This window comes from Betta splendens, chromosome 1 (genome assembly GCF_900634795.4).
Source record: "Betta splendens chromosome 1, fBetSpl5.4, whole genome shotgun sequence".
NCBI classification, from domain to species: Eukaryota; Metazoa; Chordata; class Actinopteri; order Anabantiformes; family Osphronemidae; genus Betta; species Betta splendens.
Window position 1 is genome coordinate 1,397,323 of NC_040881.3, and position 20,937 is coordinate 1,418,259.

At 46.8% G+C, this 20,937-nt stretch overlaps 2 protein-coding genes across 5 annotated transcripts; both read left to right on the plus strand.

Annotated features, from left to right (window-relative positions):
• The first annotated feature begins 1,550 nt into the window (after nucleotides 1-1,550).
• sp2 (sp2 transcription factor) lies at nucleotides 1,551-10,837 on the plus strand. 2 transcript variants are annotated; one of them, XM_029160224.3, is made up of 8 exons: nucleotides 1,551-1,688; nucleotides 4,405-4,481; nucleotides 4,951-5,715; nucleotides 6,005-6,223; nucleotides 6,583-6,877; nucleotides 7,300-7,477; nucleotides 7,602-7,795; nucleotides 8,231-10,837. In XM_029160224.3, exons 1-8 carry the CDS (start codon nucleotides 1,682-1,684, stop codon nucleotides 8,329-8,331), a joined length of 1,836 nt encoding a protein of 611 aa, XP_029016057.1. In that variant the 5' UTR covers nucleotides 1,551-1,681; the 3' UTR covers nucleotides 8,332-10,837. The 2 variants fall into 2 exon arrangements, with proteins under 2 accessions (XP_029016057.1, XP_029016066.1); XM_029160233.3 differs by lacking the exon at nucleotides 1,551-1,688 and adding an exon at nucleotides 1,824-2,812.
• Nucleotides 10,838-11,378: 541 nt separating this feature from the next.
• abcc10 (ATP-binding cassette, sub-family C (CFTR/MRP), member 10) lies at nucleotides 11,379-20,289 on the plus strand. 3 transcript variants are annotated; one of them, XM_055509381.1, is made up of 22 exons: nucleotides 11,379-11,465; nucleotides 12,136-12,336; nucleotides 12,552-13,923; nucleotides 14,047-14,274; nucleotides 14,394-14,550; nucleotides 14,756-14,892; nucleotides 15,028-15,107; nucleotides 15,174-15,345; nucleotides 15,422-15,520; nucleotides 15,658-15,847; nucleotides 16,298-16,372; nucleotides 16,461-16,649; nucleotides 16,837-16,957; nucleotides 17,097-17,286; nucleotides 17,496-17,839; nucleotides 17,918-18,087; nucleotides 18,163-18,254; nucleotides 18,495-18,748; nucleotides 18,888-19,033; nucleotides 19,267-19,364; nucleotides 19,722-19,834; nucleotides 19,904-20,289. In XM_055509381.1, the coding sequence occupies exons 2-22, from the start codon at nucleotides 12,137-12,139 to the stop codon at nucleotides 20,037-20,039; spliced, it is 4,563 nt and encodes a 1,520-aa protein (XP_055365356.1). In that variant the 5' UTR covers nucleotides 11,379-11,465; nucleotide 12,136; the 3' UTR covers nucleotides 20,040-20,289. The 3 variants fall into 3 exon arrangements, with proteins under 3 accessions (XP_055365356.1, XP_029015832.1, XP_040926060.1); XM_029159999.3 differs by having other exon boundaries at nucleotides 11,380-11,465; nucleotides 18,163-18,323; XM_041070126.2 differs by lacking the exons at nucleotides 11,379-11,465; nucleotides 12,136-12,336; nucleotides 12,552-13,923; ... (9 more) ...; nucleotides 16,837-16,957; nucleotides 17,097-17,286 and having other exon boundaries at nucleotides 17,710-17,848; nucleotides 18,163-18,323.
• Nucleotides 20,290-20,937: the final 648 nt, after the last annotated feature.

Here is a 20,937-nt window from a genome sequence, read left to right on the forward strand (position 1 = left end):
TTTGCAGTCTAGTTTCAAAATCCTATTAAAATTATTTGTCAGGGTTCCCAGTGGTGATATAATAATATTACAAAAAGGAAACAGCATAAAAAAATCACACTTTAGTCCCACAGTGGATTCAAAAAGCACCCTAAAAATTCCCCATCTCTCAAATAAATTAGACCAGACTGCAAATATAGTCGTGATTTCTTGAATTATTTAGATTTTGTGTTTTTTTAACTTTTACTTTTTGTCATTTAGAGAATGTGAAAACCAGATCTCAAAATGCCACCGTGCATAACATGTTTCCCAAGTGCAACTGTTTCTGGCACCTTAACCACCAGAACTTGTCATTTTATGGCTACAGTCTGTTAAATTATGAAATATCCGGGACAAGTTTTCAGAACAACATATGACCTATTTCAAATGTTTGTTTTATGTGCTGAACAGTTATAAAACCCAAGAACAATCGCTACAGTCACACACAAAGGGTTTTAGTAACAGAGAAGTATCCAGCAGCTCCCATGTACGATGATGTGCTTCCCATTTGCCGCTGTAGCTTCTCAGCATGGAGAGTGTTTCATTTTTTAAGCTATTCCCTTGTTCAAGGATGGAAACTCTCCAGCGGATGCTTTTCGCTGATGGGGTCTGTTAAGTGAGGAAAAAGTGAGATATACCAGTTAAATTATGCAGCTCTTTCTCTCTGAAGCTCTCCACAGAGGTGCCGGGGGAGAAGGTGATAGACAGTATCTGCATTCTCCACAGTGCACTTGAGGTGAAGAGGGAGAAAGAGCTTTAGCTAAAAGCAGGACTCTCATTTCCCAAGTACTTTAAAAAGCCAAGCAGCGAAGCCCAGTGAGGGCACTGAGACCGCTGGAGGCCAGAGAGGTCAAGAGAAGCCTATATGAAATGGGCACTGGATGCAGTGGATGGGAGTGATCCAGTGAGACAGAGAGACAGCCCACTGGACCCTGCAGCTGGAGACGATGGGAGTGACAGCCACGACCAGAACATGCCCACCACCGGGCGGACGTCCTGCAGTGGCAGAACGGGATCAACACGGCAACAGCGGCGAGCTGCTAGTGTTCAAACCAGGTCTAAACGTGTGCTGAGCCTCCGTCTCACTGTGAGCGGTCTATAATGACGCTCCTAAAGCGAAACCAGTGCAACACAGCACAACTCACATCTCAGTAAGGAAAGCAAATATGAAGGTATGTTTCAAAAACCGCAGGGTCTGTCTTTAGTTCAACACATTAACAGACAAATTCAAACGCGACGTCTTCTAACGGAATAGTCCTTATGATAAATGTGGGAGAGTCAGCGACTCGAAGCTTATTGATCAGCGCGGCTGTCGTTCTTATTGCGAGCGAACTGTCCGTCAAACACCTCATTGGCGCAGAGCGCCGTCAATGAAGTCAACCCTGCTGTAATAGGGCACAGGCCTCGTTAGTGGCTACGCTTTAGAAACGCCCTCTGTAGTAACTGACTTCAAAGCTCATTGGTCGAATCGTTATACATCCACTGACGTACAAGAATGCCACGTTATGGTTAGTTCAGACAAATTTCAATCACAAAGATACCTTATCGCGATTGGTCAGTGTAACTGTCGCTCAACGCTCTATTGTCCGTGGATTGGTGCAGCAGCGCGGGCGGATTCCTCCACGGGCTCGGTCTTCAAGGCTCGCGGAGAGCGAATGTCGTCATGAGCGGTGGGTAGGAATTAAAACATTGGTGTTTATATTACAATCTACTTCTTTAAACGTTATGTATGCATTTAATAATAAAGCACTGGACAGTATGCCGCAAAATAAGTATGTTTGCGGAGAATTAAAGGCGTTGTGTGAACTAAAATATGCAATGCACTTCCGGAAAGGGGCTGCCTTTTTGTAACGTTATCAAAGAGAGTTTGACTTGCTAGCTACGCGTCAGTTAGCTAAATATGCTACTACAAGCTATATTGCTAGCTGACGCTGGCTAGCCTTTCACTTCTTTTTTTCCAGTATGTTGGTGTATTCCATCTGCCAAGTACTTTCACTGTAAAATACAGAAATATATCAACGTGTTTAAACGACGCCGCAGCAGCTAATCCAAATTGGCTTCAGACAGTTGTTAGCCTCTTCAGCTTGTCCCGGTCAGTTTAGGTAGCTTGCTAGCATTAGCTGTTTGTGCACTGAAGAGCAAACCAGCAGTGTCTGATTGATGGCGGCGCTATTTTGAGGCCACACTATTTTTTTCTTTTTGCGCCTTAGGGCAACTAAGGCTTAAAGTCACACTCCCACTCGTAAAATGACAGTTTTTATTGGTTGTGTCGGCTTAGTTTCTGCAGCAGCTGTGTAATCACTCGTCTACGCTGGTCCATCCAAAACGCACCTCAGCTAAGCCAAGAGAGATTAGCGGCTCAGCAGACTGAATGTTTTTGGTTTGACAGTGAAGTTAAAGCACCAGGATCAACAGCTGCACGTTTAATACTTTCACTTATTGAGTCTTGTAGCTCTAACAGGGGAAACGGTTCCCTTTTAATCTTCACACAAACAACCACAACAGTTTCTTTTCTGCCAGGTCGAAGTTTAGTGTTGACAGGTGAAGCAGACTGATCGTGTTGTAAAAAGTGTTTTGTTCTGCTTTTTGCGTTTCTCGAATTCGAGTGTTGTTGCTTCACTTTTTACATTTCAGTTTTAAGTCAGAGAAAAACTTAATACACGAATATTTTAATATGTTTTGTTAGAAATGGTTTTGAGTACTGTGTAAATCTCTAGAGTGTAGGTGATAAATGTGTTTTTTTTTTCCAGTAAAATGCCGTTGTCCATTCATTGTTTTCTCTCAGTGCGATAAGGTAAAACCATCAAATGTTTAGCATTATTGCTTAAGGAATAATTACCTAATATCATAAGTTAGTCATTTTTATTATAGCGACATTAACAAATTATTTTTTCTAATTTTTATTCTCTCTAACAGAGAGAAACAAATGCTAAGCTCTGAGTCTGATGTAGTTTTATTACTTTGGAGGCACACTCTGCCCTACTTAAATGCTCTCCAGTGAAAGCATGAAATCAGCATCTTTTGCAGTCATAGTAGATATGTGCTAATGCAGCCCTCGCACCAGTATTTTGGGTGCAGAATGCCCCTCTGACTTCCTAACACTAACCCTGTCATGTGCCGCCGCTTCCTGTGTCAGTGACTCAAAAGCACACCTTCAGTTAAACCTAAAACATTCCTACCACTATTTTTAAAAAGCTGTGATTGTGGGCTTTGTAGAAATTGTATCTAGGCATTGATGCCTGGTCATTTAGTATAAGTAAGATGTGTACCACACAGCCGCTGCAGCCTATTGTGGCTATGAGTAGCATTTTTCTCAAGATTTACCTTGCTTTTAAACTGTCAGGCTGCCTTCCCTAAGTGTCTCTAATGCTGACAATCTAAACATAAATATAAAATATTATTTAATAATACCTTGGATCCTTTGCATACACAGAGCATTGATTTTGCCAAGTGAGAATTGCCTGTAACTGTGTTGTGTGCGTTCATACTTTTTCATGGCCAAACACAACGGGTCTCATTGCTAATAAGCTTCATAAAAATGCTCACTTGATGTTCTGTAGTGAGACTGTCAGTGCTTTGAATCATTACAGTTACCTACAGTAGATTATTATAGTGTAGAGGAGGCCATTAAGCTTACAAATCATCAGGCAGCCGGCACTGAGTTACTAATGTGAATTGGCTAAAATATCCATTCTCTGTTCTATTGTATTTCAAGTAACTATGTTTGTTTATTTATTTTTTCATACATGCTACCTATTAAGCAAATGTAATGCAATATAGAATGATCTGGAAATTAGGTGGCTGTGACTGTGCTCTAGGTGCCTCTTCAACCCCGTAGTAGCAGCAGTAGCCTACTGTGTGAAAAAACTCTTCCGTTAGAACAATACATGCATTGACAATTGTAAGCAGAAAATAGATTTGTTTACAGTATTTGCTACTTTAATACGATGCAATATTATGTCTGAACACAATGATGCATGAAAGACAAACTTACTTCACACTTTACATGCTTAACATACAGTTCTGTTTAAATATTGTAATTATCTTCCCTCCACGTTGAGTTATTGAAACATCTGTGTAAAGGTTTAATTTGCTCTACATTTACAGTACATTGTTTCTCAGCGTTATTCAGGATGAACTGTGGGAGTGTTGTGCAGTTTCATGTGCTTCTGTCGTTGTAATATTGTTTGATTTTTGTGTCTGAGAGTTGCCACAGAGTTTTGAAAGATAGTACACAAGCTAATGCATTAGCATAATGACTGTGTCAGTGATGGTGATTTTCTGATTACAGTGAGACACTGCAGAGCATTTTCTTAAATGTGGTCTTCTGTCTTTTAAGAGCCATTGCAGCCAGTTCGCTCTGACTGTTGACTTTGTGTTTTCCAGAACAACAGGACAGTATGGCCACCACTGTTACTGTCAGTCCTAGCGAATACCTTCAGCCCTCCACTGCCTCTACACAAGTGAGTAGCAGCCAGATATACTTCTACTGGGTGCACTCCTCACTGTTCTAACTTCATTGTTCATCATTATTTACCTTTTGGTTTCTGCACATTGTAGGAACACGTTTATGGAAGGATTAAACTGAGCCAACCATTTAACATGTTTACGGAACGTGATCTCCTATAGAATTCAAAAAGCTGTAATATTTGTATTTCTTATGGAAAGAAAACATTGTTGTATTTTTTTTATAATTTCGCCACCATGGCTTTAACAATTGCATCCACTGTGATGCGATAAAAGTGACTTTTTTATAGTTTTGTGTAGCTTTACAGCACAAATACAACATACAAACATTTTTTTTGCCCTTTTCTCTTGTTATCTCAGCTGCCTCCTTTTTAAGCGCTGACCTGTTTCTGCTAATGATGCTGTTAATGCAGACAGTGTAAGTTTTTTCTGAGTTGCTGCATCTACCTGTTTTTGCCCCTACAGGACACACAGCCCTCCCCTTTGGCCCTCCTGGCTGCCACCTGTAGTAAAATTGGACCTCCTGCTGCTCAGGCTCCTGCAACCTCTCCACCAGCGCAGCCACAGCCTCGCAGGCTCCTCCCCATAAAACCAGCTCCAATTGCCCCTGCTCCCCCTAAAAACCTGGGTTTTCTCTCAACTAAGGGCAATGTGATCCAGCTCCCTGCTGGCCTGGGCTCCACGGCCCCCGGCAGCCCCATAGTCCTCACCATTCAGCAGAGCCCAGCGCGCGCCAATACCGCTGCCCCCGCCAACATCCAGTACCAGGTGGTGCCACAGATTCAGAACACCCAGACCATCCAGGTGATGCCACAGGGAGGTCAGATCCAGCTCATTCCAGGCACCAACCAGGCCATCATTACAACTCCCATGACCATGCCAGCCCCTGTGCCTGCCACAACTCCTGTAACCCCACAGAAGACTGTAGCCATCAAACCTTGCCCTAAGCTACAGAAGCTAAACAACACAGCTACAAATGTGGTGCAGCTGCCCAGTGGCCTCACGCTACCACTCAATGTAGCGACAGGAGAGGTGGGTGGGACACAAATCATCACAGAGACAGCGGCTGCTCCTCCCACGCCTGGAAAGGGACGCCGGGGCAGAAAGAAGAAAGTGGTTCTGGCTCCTCAGCCTCCGCCGCATCCTCCTCCTCCTCCTGCACAGGCCTCCTCCCCCTCCCCAGAGCAGATGGAGACCATACTGATAGAAACTGGTGACAACATCATACAGGTACTTCTGGCTTCTACTGTAAAAGTAAAGCACCAAAGGCTAGATCGACATTTTTTGTTACATTTTACTTCCATGCTGTCGCACAAACATGCAACATGACGTTCCTGTTGCTGTAACGAAGTCCGGCAGTAGTGACTGTGAATGGTTATACGTCAGAAAGATAAATAAATATAAATTCTAGGTGTCTACACTTGGTCAGATTGACAGCTGGGGTAGAAGCTCTGTACCAATACTATGGTTTTCTCACCTGAACATCACAGGTTAACCTTTCCTGTGTCTGTACTTGCAGGCTGGCAACAACCTGCTGATTGTGCAGAGTCCTGGACAGCCAGCTGTGGTGCAGCAGGTCCAGCTGGTACAGCCCAAACCAGATTCCCAGGTGGTTCAGATCCCCCAGCAAGCCCTAAAGGTCGTACAAGCTGCCTCAGCCACGCTGCCACCCGTGCCTCAGAGACAGCCGGTCCCCTCAAACCTGCAAGTCACCCCAACGGAGCCCACGCCCACTCAGGTTTCCAGAATTCAACCCAAGTTTAATTTGAATTTTGCACAGTGGTGTGCACATTAGGATTGTTCATTAGATTGAAGTAAGGAGACGTTGAGACCTGTCGTTGCTGGTAACACACACGGTTCGGGCTCTCGGCTTAGATTTGGTAATGAGTTATCGAAACAATGCAGTTGGCTGAACATCTCTCCCAGCTAACTGTCTGCAAACATAAAGCTAACAGTTGATCAACAATAACAGCTTATCAGCTTAGTTAGGTATTTTTCTAATCTGTAGTCTTGTAGGCAAAAAACTACATTAAAACATTGAACCAAACTTTGACATTTTTTTGGCCACCCAAGTCATAGTTTCTGTTCTGTTCTCAGATCTTTTTCAAAACAAATTCGGGTGAGTGGCAGTCGGTCCTGCTCCAAGACTCGGTATCCACAGCAACGACCCCCACCACATCGGTGGCTACGACCACCACATCGCCACCGACCAGCACCAAGAAGACGCAGACAGGCGGGCGGAAAGAGAGGACTCTGGCCAAAATCGCCCCAGCAGGTGGAATGATCGCACTGAACACGTCTCAGCTCTCCTCAGCTGCTCAGGCTGTGCAGACCATCAGCATCAACGGGGTCCAAGTTCAGGGAGTTCCTGTAACCATCACCAACGCAGGGGGTGAGTCAAGCTGGCAGGATGTAGTGTAGCTATTGGTACTTTGTGTTACTTTATTCTTTAACCGACTGACATAATAAAACCACACATGGGCTAACAACATAAAGGCAAGGAGGTAAATAGGAACATAACACCTCAGTAGCTGACACACAACAAAAGCGTGGATGCCCCTTCTTTAGTCGTACCCTTTAGTCCTGGAGAGTTTGAGCGGCTCCAGTTCAGCTTCAAATTAAAGGTCCCTCTGTTTTGAATTTATGGTCAAGTCATTGTTTCCTTATTATGTTAATGCCGCATTAATGATTAAGTAAAGAATGTCCTCATTATGACTCATGGCTGTCAGCTCATAGTGTCGTTACAGCAGGTTGGCAAGTTTTGAAGGAACCCTGCTGTGTCGCTTACAGTGCATCTGTTTCTGTGTTTGCCAGGCCAACAGCACCTCACGGTGCAAACGATGCAGGGTGGAGGGCTCCAGTTGGCCACAACTCCAGGCCAGCCAGCCATCCAAATGGACCACACCCTGACGCTTGAGCTGCCTGGACAACCAACGGAGAAGAAGCGGCGCATGGCCTGCACCTGCCCCAACTGCAAAGATGCAGACAAGAGGTGAGTGCATCAAGAGTGAACAGATGCGAACAGACCCCTGCACGGCAGGGAGTACTAATAATTAATTAAAGTCAAAGCTGAAATGAAACTGCCTGCCTCACTGTGTGTGTGTCTGTGTCTGCAGACCTGGAGAGGTGGGCAAGAGGAAGCACATCTGTCACGTCCCTGGCTGTGAGAAGACTTTCAGGAAAACGTCACTGCTCAGAGCTCACGTCCGGCTGCACACGGGCGAGAGGCCCTTTGTGTGCAACTGGGTTTTTTGTGGGAAACGTTTCACACGCAGCGATGAGCTGCAGCGGCACGCCAGGACGCACACAGGTAAGCGCACAAAAACAGGTGAAGCTGGCTGGTCCATAAACCCCTGCAGATCTAAGCTTTCTAGCAGTCAGCACAGAATCGAGCGAGTCCTACTGATTTTCCTGTGAAATATGGTGGTAAACTAAACGTTTTCAGTCTAACATGTTCTGAAGGTACTATCAGGTCACAGGTATGGTAAACGAACTATGAAGTCACCCACTCATTTACCATGTGATCCCTTTATCCTAGTAAAGGTTACAAAGAAGCTGGATGCTCATTATTTTAATTAAAAGTGAATGGGAGTGTCTCTCTACTCTGTTGTTAGCAATTGATTTGTACTGATAAAACATCAAGGCCATAACATTCAGCATAAAGTCTGAATTTGCTCTATGCATCCACTCCTTCAGCTCTTAGAATATTAAGTCGTGCCCCTGTGCTTCTTGTTTGACTCTGCAGGGGACAAGCGGTTTGAGTGCAACCAGTGTCAGAAACGCTTCATGAGGAGTGACCATCTGACAAAGCATTACAAGACTCACATAAACACCAAGAACCTGTGAGCAGACCAGGCACATGCACAGACAGACTGAAGACTGTGTAAGAGGAAGGAAGGCAGAGGAGACTATCCCAAGAGGGGGCTGAGGCTTATCCCATAATGGGAAATACTCCAAAATAAAGTCCCCATCCTCCCCTTCCTTCTCTTGGACACTGTGTAACATGATGTACAAAGACATCCTTCTCGGTGGACTTAACCGATTCAGAAAATTTAATAATAATAGTTTATTATCGTTTCTTTGCTCTGGTCTGACCAGAAGCCAGAAACGGCTCTGACTGAATATGTAAGATGATTAGATGACGGGCTTCAAACACAAATGCTTGACACTGTTTACTTATTTATGAACGTCTCTGGAGGAACAACACCGGAACCCGACACCCAGGACATCCCCAGGACATCCCCAGGACTCCTGTTATTTCCACATCTCCCACATTTTCATTCTTTTTAATTTTTCTATTTATTTACTGTGAAAATTCTGGATCACCCAGAAATTGGCCATGAAGCACCAGACAACTGTCAGCTGAATAGAAACTAGCTTAACCCCAGTGGAAGGGGTTTTTAGTTTTACGCTAAGTGTGTTTCAGAAGATTTTGTCAAACCTTTGCTTTGGGGACCATTGCAGCACCCCCCCCCCCCCCCCCCCCCCCCAGACACACACACACACACACACACACACACACACACACACACACACACACACACAGAGGACATTTGAAGAAGTTAGAAGTTTACATTGGCTGTTTTTAAAGTGTGTATATGCATACTATTATACATAATATTATTAATAATAAACTATTTATAAACTTTCCCATACAACTGTTACAAATTGATTTACAAATGTGCATGTTGGTAAACTTTACACAGTAAAGCAGCAGCAACAGAACAGGAGATGTTAAGGTGTGTTTTAAGTCTGGCCTGAGCTTTTCTGGCTGCACAATCATTTGTTCATCCGCCAGTACCTCAACAACAGCAGCACTTCAGGCGCCACTCAGCTTGGAAGAGTTTCAGTATGTCGACTTGGAAAGGGTGCCTTAAATTCTACCAGTAAAAGTTTAACATCACTGTCCAAATGTACAAAGACACAAAAAAAAAACATGTTTTGGTAAACGTCTTAACTTCTGAGACACGTGGCCACAGAATGACAGTGTTTCAAGGTTTTTATTAAGATAACTGACACATACAGTCCTGATATTATTGTAGTAGAAAGTCTGGATTGATTGTGACGCAAACTAGTTAAACATCCTATAAAGATAAAGTATCTGTGGCAGATAACCCGCCTCAGTTTGGGGGGAACCCTTGGGGAATCAGGATTCCGTGATTGAAACCTTGTGCCTCCGGTCGTAAATGTCTGCCGTCAGAGAAAAGGAGAAAGAGCCGCAGCACTTGTATTTGGGGTGGATTGTCAGAGAGGCTGAGTTGGTCCTGACTGCAGTCAACTGTCCCTGTGTTTGGCCGTCCACACCTCTGGTACGGTTCCACGCAGCAACACTTCCTTGGTACAAAATCACATTGGTTCAGTGAAGCGGGATGCGTCTAACTTTTTATCAGTTTAAATGAGACACTCTGATACAGCTTTCATGCTGCTTATGTTGTCTTTTATATTTTATGCTAAATGTTTATATATTTTCTTGCTTCCTAAAGTGCAGCCGGTGTCAAAGAGGGTAAATATTCGTACTAGGTGATGTTCAGCTCAGTTTGTGATACAACTAAATTCCAGGCTAACTTAGATTCTGCCACCTCTGCTTTTTACTCTGTATAATTATTATAATTATGATTTGGCGATTTGTTGCCTATGCAAATGATGTTATTTGCAGTTATCTGGCCTGACTTGACAATCATGTCGCAGAATGCAAAAAGAAAAGACTTTTCCTCATGATGAGTTTCTTTGTACATGATTGTTTTCCAGCTTTATTCTAAGCTAATCCTCTTGTTGATATACAGGTGATCAGCAGTATTAAATATCATTTTGTTTCATACACACTGTTGCTTTTTTTTACAGTGAGGATGTGCTGATGTTTTGTCGTCAATTTGCACTTGTACATGTTTGAAGGTTCCTTTGATGTTCACTTGATCCAAGAAATATGAGAAAAATGAGTCAAATTAGCTTCACCTGTTTGGTGAGTTGTTTTAATAATGATGTACATGTGGATGGTGCCGATTTGCTACATAATATCTGACATTATTCTTTTCTCTGCAAGCAACAGGGAAATCTGACCAAAAAGTGTAAATTAGATTTTATTCCAGCACTTGAAACCATAGCTGGCCAATATATGATGTATTTTTATTGAGACAGTGAAGACATGTGATGCCATTTGGGTGGACGGACAAAGCCTGTTCATGTTTGTGTTTCATCTGTGAGTATGTAAATACACTGTGCTTGCCAGACACAGTTCATGTAGAATATAAAAAAACAATTTAAGCTACCTAGCGCTGCGGTTGGCATTGCCAGCCTTGAAGGATATTAACTTTGTACAGCATGTAAGGAATAAAATCTAATGTGACATTCTAAAGCTTCATTCTTGCGTTTTGTAAGACCCCTAGAATTTTTACTATTAAATTAAAGATGCCTTAGACACTCCTCCCCCCAATCCATCTTTTCTGTCTAATACTATGTAGCATTTGTACAATTCACGTTTTGCTGTAACTTATGTCACATGCACTCCTTAAAATTCTAGATAACAAAATCTAAATACTTGATTATAAAATAATTAAATATAAAGAAAACGTTGTATTCTGATTTCTATGTCGCTGAGTTAACTTCTCCTTCTCAAAGCTTAAATATCATCTAATGTTCTGCAACCGGTTGATGTGCAATGTGGAGAACATAATAAACCAGCAAGTCATTTGATAAGTTGTATAAAGGTGCTAAAATACAAACCTGCTCCTTTTTTAAATTTGCCAACTCAATAAAGAATTGTTAAATAATGATGTGATATGTTCCTTTTTTGCAAATATCAATGAAGAAAAAAACTATTTTAGATTATTATATGAAAACTATTATTAGACAAACTTTAATTGATAGGGCTAAAATTAGCCTACATTTTCTTTTTGCATTTGTAGCTTTATTTTGAAGTTCTTTCTGGCTGCGTCATCAGCAGTCGACAGACGTATCAAGTGAAAAGCCGGCATGATTTAAAGGTTTGTAGTGTTAACGGTATCATATAACAGTCGTAACTCATTTTATTGAACGTTTGTAGCCTCCTGTCAGATTTTAATGTATGTTTGCGTGGCCGTCGGGGTCACGGGAGGCACCGAGTGATGCTAAGCTAACCAGGCTAGTTAGCGAGCTTCATTTGTTTACATACGTGTATCTAGCTTGTCAGTTTCACTTTGAAAACCAGTGCAATCTGCATTGTTTTACGGCTTGTCATTATCGGTCATTGTCATACAGACTTCGGCCTGTAGATATGAACTTACATGGACACAGATCCTACACCTCAAACCCCGACGAGTCTGTGGAACAGTAGATCAGAAAGCAGCTCAAGTAAAAAGTCAATAAAGTATATTCTCACAAAACTCTTTTTGGAAATAAAAACTCATTTGCTTAATGTTGAACTTTCACAATCAGACACAAACAAACACACACGTCTAAATAAAAGTTTAAATCAGGCACTTTATCATCAAAGAACAAGTACTTCGTACTTTGCGCTAACATGTTTAGCTTCATATAATGGTTCAGTCGACTTGACCTTTTTTATCATTTGCTTTTAAACGTGTCTCTGAGGCATCTTCATAACGTTCAGCAGTAACTTGTGTGTCTCTGATGAAGCTGCACTGTTTGACCTCGTTGTCTTCGGCTGCTTTGTAGAATGACAGCCGAGGCCACCGGAGGGATGAGCGACGCCGGCCCCGCCCAGCTGATCGCCGGCCTCTGTCACACGGAGCGGGACGACCCCCTCCCTGTGTGGCTCAATGGACACATCAGCCCGTGTTTCAACCAGCTCGTCCTCGGAGCTGTGCCCTTTGCTTCGATGGCGGTTTTCAGCGCATGTTACTTAAGCACTGCAAGGTCGCTCACACCCCCTGCGAAATAGATACGTGTAAATGTAATAACTGTAATGCTACATTATTCACATCTGATAAGATCTGATGCACTGACCCCACCAATTTTTATACTTTATGAAGTAGCTTAATCCTTTAATAATAATGATTGATGATGATTGAATGATGTTTTCATTGCTGTGAAACACTAAGAGAAGCATATGATGCATGTTTTCTCATTAGATGCAGCTTCCTCCAGACGCCCCCTCCTTGTGGTTGGACACTGAGGATGGGCTCCGCCCTGCTGGCGTCGCTACTCTACGTTGCAGATGTGATCCTGGTGGCCATCATCCAGCAGGGAGACATGTACCTGGACATCCTGGCCGACGGCTGTGCCATCCTGGCCTGGCTGGTCCACTTCGGTGCCATAGCTGTGCTCCAGAACACTGCTTTCAGGAGAACCAGAGGACCGCCTTTGCTACTTCTGCTGGTTCTTCTGTCAGTCCCCAATGTTGTCATCACTTTGATGATTTACTGTGATAATCAGGACTGTTTGAACCTGACAGACCCTCTTAAATTAGCAAGGTTTGTGCTTGCTGCAGGCCGGACGTTCCCCCTCCTGGCTTATCTCCTGGCTTTTGTGTTTCCTTGCGTCAGTGATGCCAGGTACACCTTGTATATTAATGCTGTGGATGGATCCCGCCTCATTCCTGACAGCAGCCAACCAGATACGGGGGAAATGGTGGCTGAGGATGGGAGTGGCTGCCTCTCTCGTCTCCTCTACCTGTGGCTCACCCCTCTGCTTAGGCGTGGCCAGCGTGGGGAGCTGGACACACCAGCTGATGTGTATCATCTACCTCGAAAACTTCGGACTGGTTTTGTTTGCCGATACTTCCACCAGTGTTGGGAGGCCTGCCAGCCTGGGGCGCTGGTTGTCGACAGGCAGGATCAGTGGCCCAGGCCGGTCAGCAGAAACCTCCTAACGGGCACCTGGAGCTCTCTGTACCAGGAGGACGCTCTGCTGCTGGAGGGAGACGTGGCACTGCTGAAGGTACTGCACAAGGCCTTCGGGCTGCGATACTACATGCTGGGTGCGCTGAAGGTGGTGGTTAACATGCTGAGCTTTGCCGGCCCCTTGCTCCTCAGCAGTCTGGTGAACTTCATGGAGGAAGAGGGAGCTCCAGTCAGCACGGGTGTGTGGTGCACCCTGGGGCTCTTTGCAGCCACCCTTCTCTCCTCCGTCCTTCGGAACATCTTTGTGTTTGAGGTTTCCAAGGTGGCCCTGTCAGCGCGCGCTGCCCTCGTGTCTGCCATCTATGGCAAAGCCCTGAGAGTCAGCAGCAGTGGCTTGGCTGGCTTCACTTTGGGAGAAGTGGTGAACTTAATGAGCACAGACACAGACCGTGTGGTCAACTTCTTCAACAGTTTCCACGAGCTGTGGAGCCTGCCCTTCCGGTTCTCTATCACCCTCTACCTGCTGTATATGCAGGTGGGTGTAGCTTTCCTCGGAGGGCTCTGTGTGGCGCTGCTGCTGGTGCCTCTCAACAAGGTGCTCGCCTCCCGAATCCTCAGCAACAACAGAGAAATGCTCAGGTACAAGGACAGCCGCGTCAAGGTGAGAGCTGTGTGCGTCTTTACCTGCTGCAGTGGGAGATGAATAAGATCTGTTAATGCATCTAAGTCCACTCAGTATTTGCTGATTCAGCACAGAACAAACTCTGTCACTTGTCTCTCCCAGCTGATGACAGAGATCCTCTTCGGCATTCGTGTCATAAAGTTCTACAACTGGGAGCCTCATTTCACTCAGAAGGTGGCCAGCTGTCGTAAGCAGGAGTTGTCCCACCTTAAGGCCTTAAAGTACCTGGACGCCATGTGTGTGTACACCTGGGCCGCTCTGCCTGTGGTCGTCTCCATCCTCACCTTCGTCACGTTTGTGCTGCTGGGAAACCAGCTGACTGCAGCAAAGGTAGGGAACGTGGTTGTCTGCTTGATTCCACACTCGCTCAGGAACCCATAAATATGTTGGAAGCGTTAAGGGCTGTGCCGTCAGAGCAGCTCACATGATGCTGGTCTCCTCGTCTGCAGGTTTTTACCACGCTAGCTTTGGTGGGCATGTTGATCATTCCACTCAACAGCTTCCCTTGGGTGCTCAACGGCGTCCTGGAGGCCAAAGTGTCTCTGGAACGAATCCAGCGCTTCTTCAGTCTGACCAACCAGGATCTGCAGGCGTACTACGCCCTCGGTGGGTTCAAATGAAGTCAAACCAGAGCACTGAACCAGGTGCAGCTGCAAATGAGCCAGCGGCAGTTCCACTAGAGATGATAGAGAAGATTCAGAGGAAACGGCCAAACTTTGGGGGGGATTTGAGTCCCACATGTTGTGGTGACAACCAAGTTGCCTCAAATACGGCTTTTAAAAATAAGATGTTGACGCATGTGTGTCCACAGTGTCTCCTGAAGACAGTCAGACCTCCATCCTGTTGAGCCGGGGTTCGTTTTCCTGGCAGGAGCCTGACGGAGAAACTGAAACAACCTCCGCAAAGGGAAGTTTGCTGCTTCACAGTCTCAGCCTACACATAACCAAGGTACATCCGCTGGAAAGTGAATGAGCCTTAGTCTAGAACAAACCAGGTCAGCAGTAAAAGCTGCGTTTTAATCCGGACTTCATTCGTTGAATGTTGCGTCGTGCTTGTGTGTAACTGTCCGTGCGTCTGATCCAGGGCTCCCTGGTTGCGGTGGTCGGGAAGGTTGGCTGTGGAAAGAGTTCCCTACTGGCTGCTCTCACAGGAGAACTCACCAGGTACGGGCGCTGGCGCTTGGTGCTGGAGGAGACTGCGGTGTGTAAAGCGTGCCGGTCTTCCCGCAGGCGCGGTGGAGTCATCTATGCTGCAGACAGAGAGGCCGGCTTCGCTGTGGCCTCGCAGGAGCCGTGGATCCAGCACGCCAGCATACGAGACAACATCCTGTTTGGCAAAGACTACGAGCCCACGTGGTACCAGGCTGTGATCCAGGCCTGTGCTCTGTCAGACGACCTCAGCGTACGGCTCCTACCAGCACCATTACTGTCTGACATGTTTTGAAATCTTGTTTTAAACGTTGCACGTGTTGTTGCAGATTTTGCCAAATGGAGACAGGACAGAGGTGGGGGAGAACGGAGTGACGCTGAGTGGAGGTCAGAAGGCGCGGGTGGCGCTCGCCAGGGCCGCGTACATGGTGAGTTCACCTGCAGCTCAGGCTCCGTCTGAAGGAAACATGTCTGACACCTATTGGATTTTACTGTGTTCTTCCTGTTGAAGCTCTGCTACTCAGACTGATCCCTGATCATCAGACAGCTTTCTCCACTACTGTAGAACAAAGACGTTTACCTCCTGGATGATCCACTGGCAGCGGTCGACACAGACGTCGCTGAACACCTCATGCAGAAATGCATCATGGAGCTACTGAGGGGAAAGACCAGGATCCTCTGCACACACCGCACAGAGTTCCTGGAAAGAGCTGACGTGGTGGTTCTCATGGACAGAGGAACCATCATCAAAACAGGTACAGACGCAGTTCAGCCACTGCACAAGCGACGTCTGGTCACCAACAGAAAGCCTTCGGGTGCATGTTTGTTACTATCGCTGACATCTGGCCTTGGACTCAGACGTGAAGGCATCAGTGAACCAACAGGTTCAACAGCAAACAGATTGTGGAGCTGCTGAGATGACCTGAACTCAACTCACTGCACATGCAGCTAAACCAAGATTATTCCTCCTCCTCCTTGTTTGCTACTGTTTTGTGGTGTCACAGCAATGATTTAATGCAGAATAAACTCTGGCTCCAACTGTTCTTTTCTGAGAATGAAGAGAAAGGAAGTGGTTTCAGGCTTTGATCTGGTTATTTTCAGGCTTTCAGTCTGTGTGGCTTCCCATTGTGTTTATGTAAAGCACTAAACGGTTGTAGACACAGGCGTGTGACATGTCTATCTGACCTAAGATGCTTTTGGGACAGGGACACCAGCAGAGGTCCTTCCTATGGTTGAGGTGGTGCCGAAAAACCAGAAGAGTGACAACACGAAAGAGAAAGGTATGAAGTTAGACTCAGCTTCAGCTCAACAACCGCTCACTTTGACTCAATTAGCTTTTCTGGCTAATGCTGTCTGTGCTTGTGTCAGATGGTTCGGTGCAGGATGAGGCGGCGCTGAGCTCCGCCCCTGATGCGCGTGTGGACGAGGACCCTGAGCCCACGGCGGCGGAGCAGAAGCAGCGCGGCGGCCTGGCGTGGGGGGTCTACCGGACCTACTGGGCGGCGCTGGGCCGAGGCCTGGCCGCCTCCATCCTCCTGGCTCTGCTCCTCATGCAAGGTGTGGATCCACGGGGTTTACCCGGCAAAGCACAGAACACATACATACATACAGAGTCGTGGGATGCAGCACCTTTCCTTCAGGCCTTTTAGTGTTTTAACAGGATGATAATGATTCGCCTCCGTTCAGTCTTCCAGCCGAGCTCTGGAAGACTTCGTTTCATCACTCTTCTCTTCCTGAAATGCAGCGTCTAAGAACGGTTCTGACTGGTGGCTGTCGCACTGGATCTCAGAGCTGAAGCCCAACGGTTCTTCGCCAGGAGGCATCAGCTCGCCTCACCTGCTGCTCTTCTCAGCAGGGGGCCTGGTGTGAGTTGGACTGAATGACGAAGGGCTTCTTGCTGATTTTTCATGCTCTACCTGTTTGAAAGCAGTTTTAATCTCATATAACTGAACGGTTGAAACGGTTTGTTTCTGTAGAAAGCTGTTAAAGGCTTGTATTTTCCAGGTCTCCTCTGTCGTCTGGACCAACGCTTCCCTCCAACATGAGCTCTGACGTCAGGTTTTATCTGACTGTGTACGGCTGCATCGCTGCAGCCAACACAGTCTTCACTGCGCTGCGATCCTTCCTCTTTGCCTACGGAGCCATCTGCGCCGCCACAGCGATCCACAACAGACTTCTGGATCGGGTTCTTAAGGTGCGTCATCCCGTCCTCTAACAGCTGTGTTTGCTGAGGTTTGGCATCAGCAGCTGAAGGTTAGAGAAGCAAACACATGTCTTTATGTAAACCTGGACAATGGAATCAAATCTAATAAATTGTCCCCGCTATGAATGTGACTTTGTGTCGGTAAGCCCATATTAGGCAGACAGATGTGAGGGTGAGGTAACATCTGGCGTCCTCCTCAGGCCACGGTGGGGTTCTTCGACACCACCCCGCTGGGTCGCGTACTCAACCGCTTCTCCTCAGACCTGTACAGCGTGGACGACAGCCTGCCGTTCATCCTCAACATCCTGCTGGCCAACGTCTTGGGGCTGCTGGGGCTGCTGGTGGTGATGAGCTACGGGCTGCCCTGGGTGCTGCTGCCCCTGCTGCCGCTGGCCCTGCTCTACCACCGCACGCAGCACTTCTACAGACACACGTCCCGCGAGCTCAAGCGCCTGTGCAGCCTCACTCTGTCGCCTGTCTACTCGCACTTCTCCGAGACGCTGACGGGGCTGGGCACCATCCGGGCCAGCGGGGGTTCTGCCAGGTGAGACAGGTCTGAGGCCGTCACAAGGCTTTCTGATTAGGTTAATCATGTTCTTTACAAATGAAACCTGTTTCCTAGGTTTGAGGAGGAAAGTGCTAAACGACTGGAGCAGAACCAGCGCTGTTTGTTTCTGAGCAACGCTGCCATGCAGTGGCTGGACATCCGCCTGCAGCTGATTGGAGTGGTGGTGGTGACGGGCCTCGCTGCCATCGCCGTCATCCAGCACCAGGTCCATTCTGTTGATCCAGGTGAGGCAGCGCCAGCATGAGCAGGACCCAGGTTCTGTGGCTGCAGGTTGAGTCTGATGCCTGTCGCTGTCTCAGGTCTGGTGGGTCTGTCTCTGTCCTACGCTCTGTCCATCACCACGCTGCTGTCCGGCCTCATCTTCAGCTTCACGCAGACTGAGATGCAGCTGGTGAGTGTGGAGCGAACTGAAGAATACTCCAGCAGCCTTCCAACCGAGCCGCAGCAGGAGAACACGCAGGTCAGACCAGCAAACAATCAACTCCAGTTAGACTTTATCTCATAATTTTGACTCATTTTTTATTGTTTTTGATAAATGTAGCTTCTTAATTCTTTACTCTTGTGTAAGTAATTGGCTTCCACAATATTTGATTGTAAAATAGTTTGAGCAGCTCGTCTCTCTCCTTGTCAGCTGCCTCCTGCTTGGCCCGAGCGGGGAGCGCTGGAGTTCCGCGCCGCGGTTCTGGTCTACAGAGACGGCCTCCCTAACGCCCTGGACGGGGTCGACCTGCTGGTGCGGCCTGGAGAGAAGGTGGGCATCGTGGGGCGCACAGGCTCTGGAAAGTCCACCATGTTTCTTGCCCTGTTCCGAATGGTGGAGCTGAACCGGGGTGAGATCCTCGTGGATGGACTGGACATCAGCACCGTGGGCCTGGCTCAGCTCAGGTAGCATCATAGAGGAATCCAGCTACAGTTACTCCTTGTGTCATCAGTTTACTGTCGCTGTGCTACCTGGTCAGCAGAAAACAGCTAAATGTGTTTGAGAGCTTGAACGTCCTCTGTGGGATGTTGGCGCCCCCTGCAGGTCCAGACTGGCCATTATTCCTCAGGACCCATTCCTATTTAGTGGCACCGTCAGAGAGAATCTGGACCCGTGTGGACGACACAGGGACGAGCAGCTCCAGAGCGTCGTGGACCAGTGTCACCTCCGCTCTGTGGTCAACAGGATGGGTGAGGGAGCACTGAGGGACAGGACACCACAGGCAGCACATCAGGGTGTTTGAAATTTGTAATGTCATGTAAATAACCAGTCATCTGGTTCCAGATACGTCTCACTGGTGATCATGTTACATGTGTTACAAGTGCTGCTAGTTTGCAATGAGAGGAAGAATATGCATGAGTACAGGTGGTATAAATCACAGGTGAAACGACACTAGTTCACCTGCTGTCTTCATGTTCGTCAGGTGGTCTCGATGCCGAGGTCGGAGAAAGAGGAAGGTCCTTCTCTGTGGGTCAGAGGCAGCTGCTGTGTCTGGCCAGAGCTCTGCTGACCCAGGCCAAGGTGACCACACTGAACCTCAACTCCCATGCGCCGTCAATAGTAGCATGAAGGACTGCGACGGCTCCTCATCCTCCAGCTCAGTGTGTGCATTCTATGGAAAGGAGCAGGAAAAGACTTGTTTTATATACACTACCTTCATACATAATACATCGACTTAATATGGCTGCAGGGTAAAAGTGGAGTAGGTCAGAACAAGGAGAAATCTAAATGCACAGCTTTGAATAGATTTTACTGAGAAACTGGCAGCTGGCGTCCTTCAAAACCAAGGTGGCTTCTGCAGGAGGAACAGCAGCCTTCGCCCTCCTTCTCCAGGTCATGAACCGTAACCGGCGCTGTGGTGCTGTCTTCCCCGTGCAGGTGCTGTGTATAGACGAGGCCACGGCCAGCGTGGACCAGCACACGGACCAACTGCTGCAGCAGACCATCAGGGAGCGGTTTCAGGACAAGACCGTCCTCACCATCGCTCACAGGTTAACGCTGCTGCTCCCTCACACTCACGGAGGCCGGAGCTTCGGTCCTCACGCGTCTTTGTTTCCCAGGATCAACACCATCATGGAGTGTGACCGGGTGCTGGTGATGCATGCTGGGAAGGTGGTGGAGTTTGATGCTCCCGCTGCTCTCTGCCAACGGGACGGCTCCATCTTCCACAGACTGCTCGCTGTCAGAGGAGACTGAAAGAAAACTCATCTTTTTGTGTTCATCCTGAGAATTTGCTGCTTTTTATCAGCGACAACACATTTTGTAAATCTTGAGTTGTAAATGTTAATATTATTTGTGTTCTTGTAAATCTGTTGGATTCAATATTAATGAAGGAACAAAAGCTGACTTTAGCTGACATCCTCCAGGCTCACATTGTTTTTAGACACTTTTTAGATCTGATGCTACGAGCAGCCTCCTTATTAAATCCAACTCTGTGAAATGATCATATTTGAGTAAAGCCTTATTTATGAAGCAAAGGTGCAACGAGGCCTCTGCAGGCGTGACGGGTGACCTGTCTTCATTCACGGGTGTAACCTGCCGAAGGCTGTAACGTGACTGAGCTGCTCCTGAGCACGTTCTCAGTCTGGTCACACTCATCTGGGCCTGAACTGTTGTGAGCATCATTATCTGTTTCTTGGCCACATTTTAAACTCTTCATTTCCATACGTGGAGCTCTTTCAGCATCTTTGTGGTTCACAGCCCTGCTACCTTGGCACTGCACCGCACGCCAAGCCCTCAGACTTTGTAGTCAAAGAACGTAGGTGCTGTCTTAGGATAGAAAAACAGGAAAAACACGTCTGTGGCTGATGGATAAATACCAGCCGCCTGCAGACGGGCGGTGAGGGCCATGAAACGTCCACTCCCAGTCACTAAGAAGGTGAGAATAAAAGCCTTCAGCTGAAACCAGTCACTCCTGTGATGTCCCGTTTTCTGCCTGTTACTGGCTTCAGGTGTCTGTTTGCTCACTGTCTTTTATGTTGATTATTATCTTTTTTATTACTATTAGAAATGACCAGTGCCAAGACCTTCTGCTTTGACGAGTCCTCAGCTTCATCGGGTGCTGGAGGACATCCAGTCATCCCAAACGGCCGAT

Bases quoted from the DNA above. Each gene is read 5' to 3' on its own strand.
- sp2 (XM_029160224.3), top strand. The intron at 5,716-6,004 runs GTACTTCTGGCT...CTGTACTTGCAG, and splicing joins CTGGTGACAACATCATACAG to GCTGGCAACAACCTGCTGAT. The intron at 7,478-7,601 runs GTGAGTGCATCA...CTGTGTCTGCAG, and splicing joins TGCAAAGATGCAGACAAGAG to ACCTGGAGAGGTGGGCAAGA.
- abcc10 (XM_029159999.3), top strand. From the start codon at position 12,137: ATGACAGCCGAGGCCACCGGAGGGATGAGCGACGCCGGCCCCGCCCAG. The intron at 12,337-12,551 runs GTCGCTCACACC...TTTTCTCATTAG, and splicing joins TGTTACTTAAGCACTGCAAG to ATGCAGCTTCCTCCAGACGC. The intron at 15,848-16,297 runs GTACAGACGCAG...CTTTTGGGACAG, and splicing joins AGGAACCATCATCAAAACAG to GGACACCAGCAGAGGTCCTT.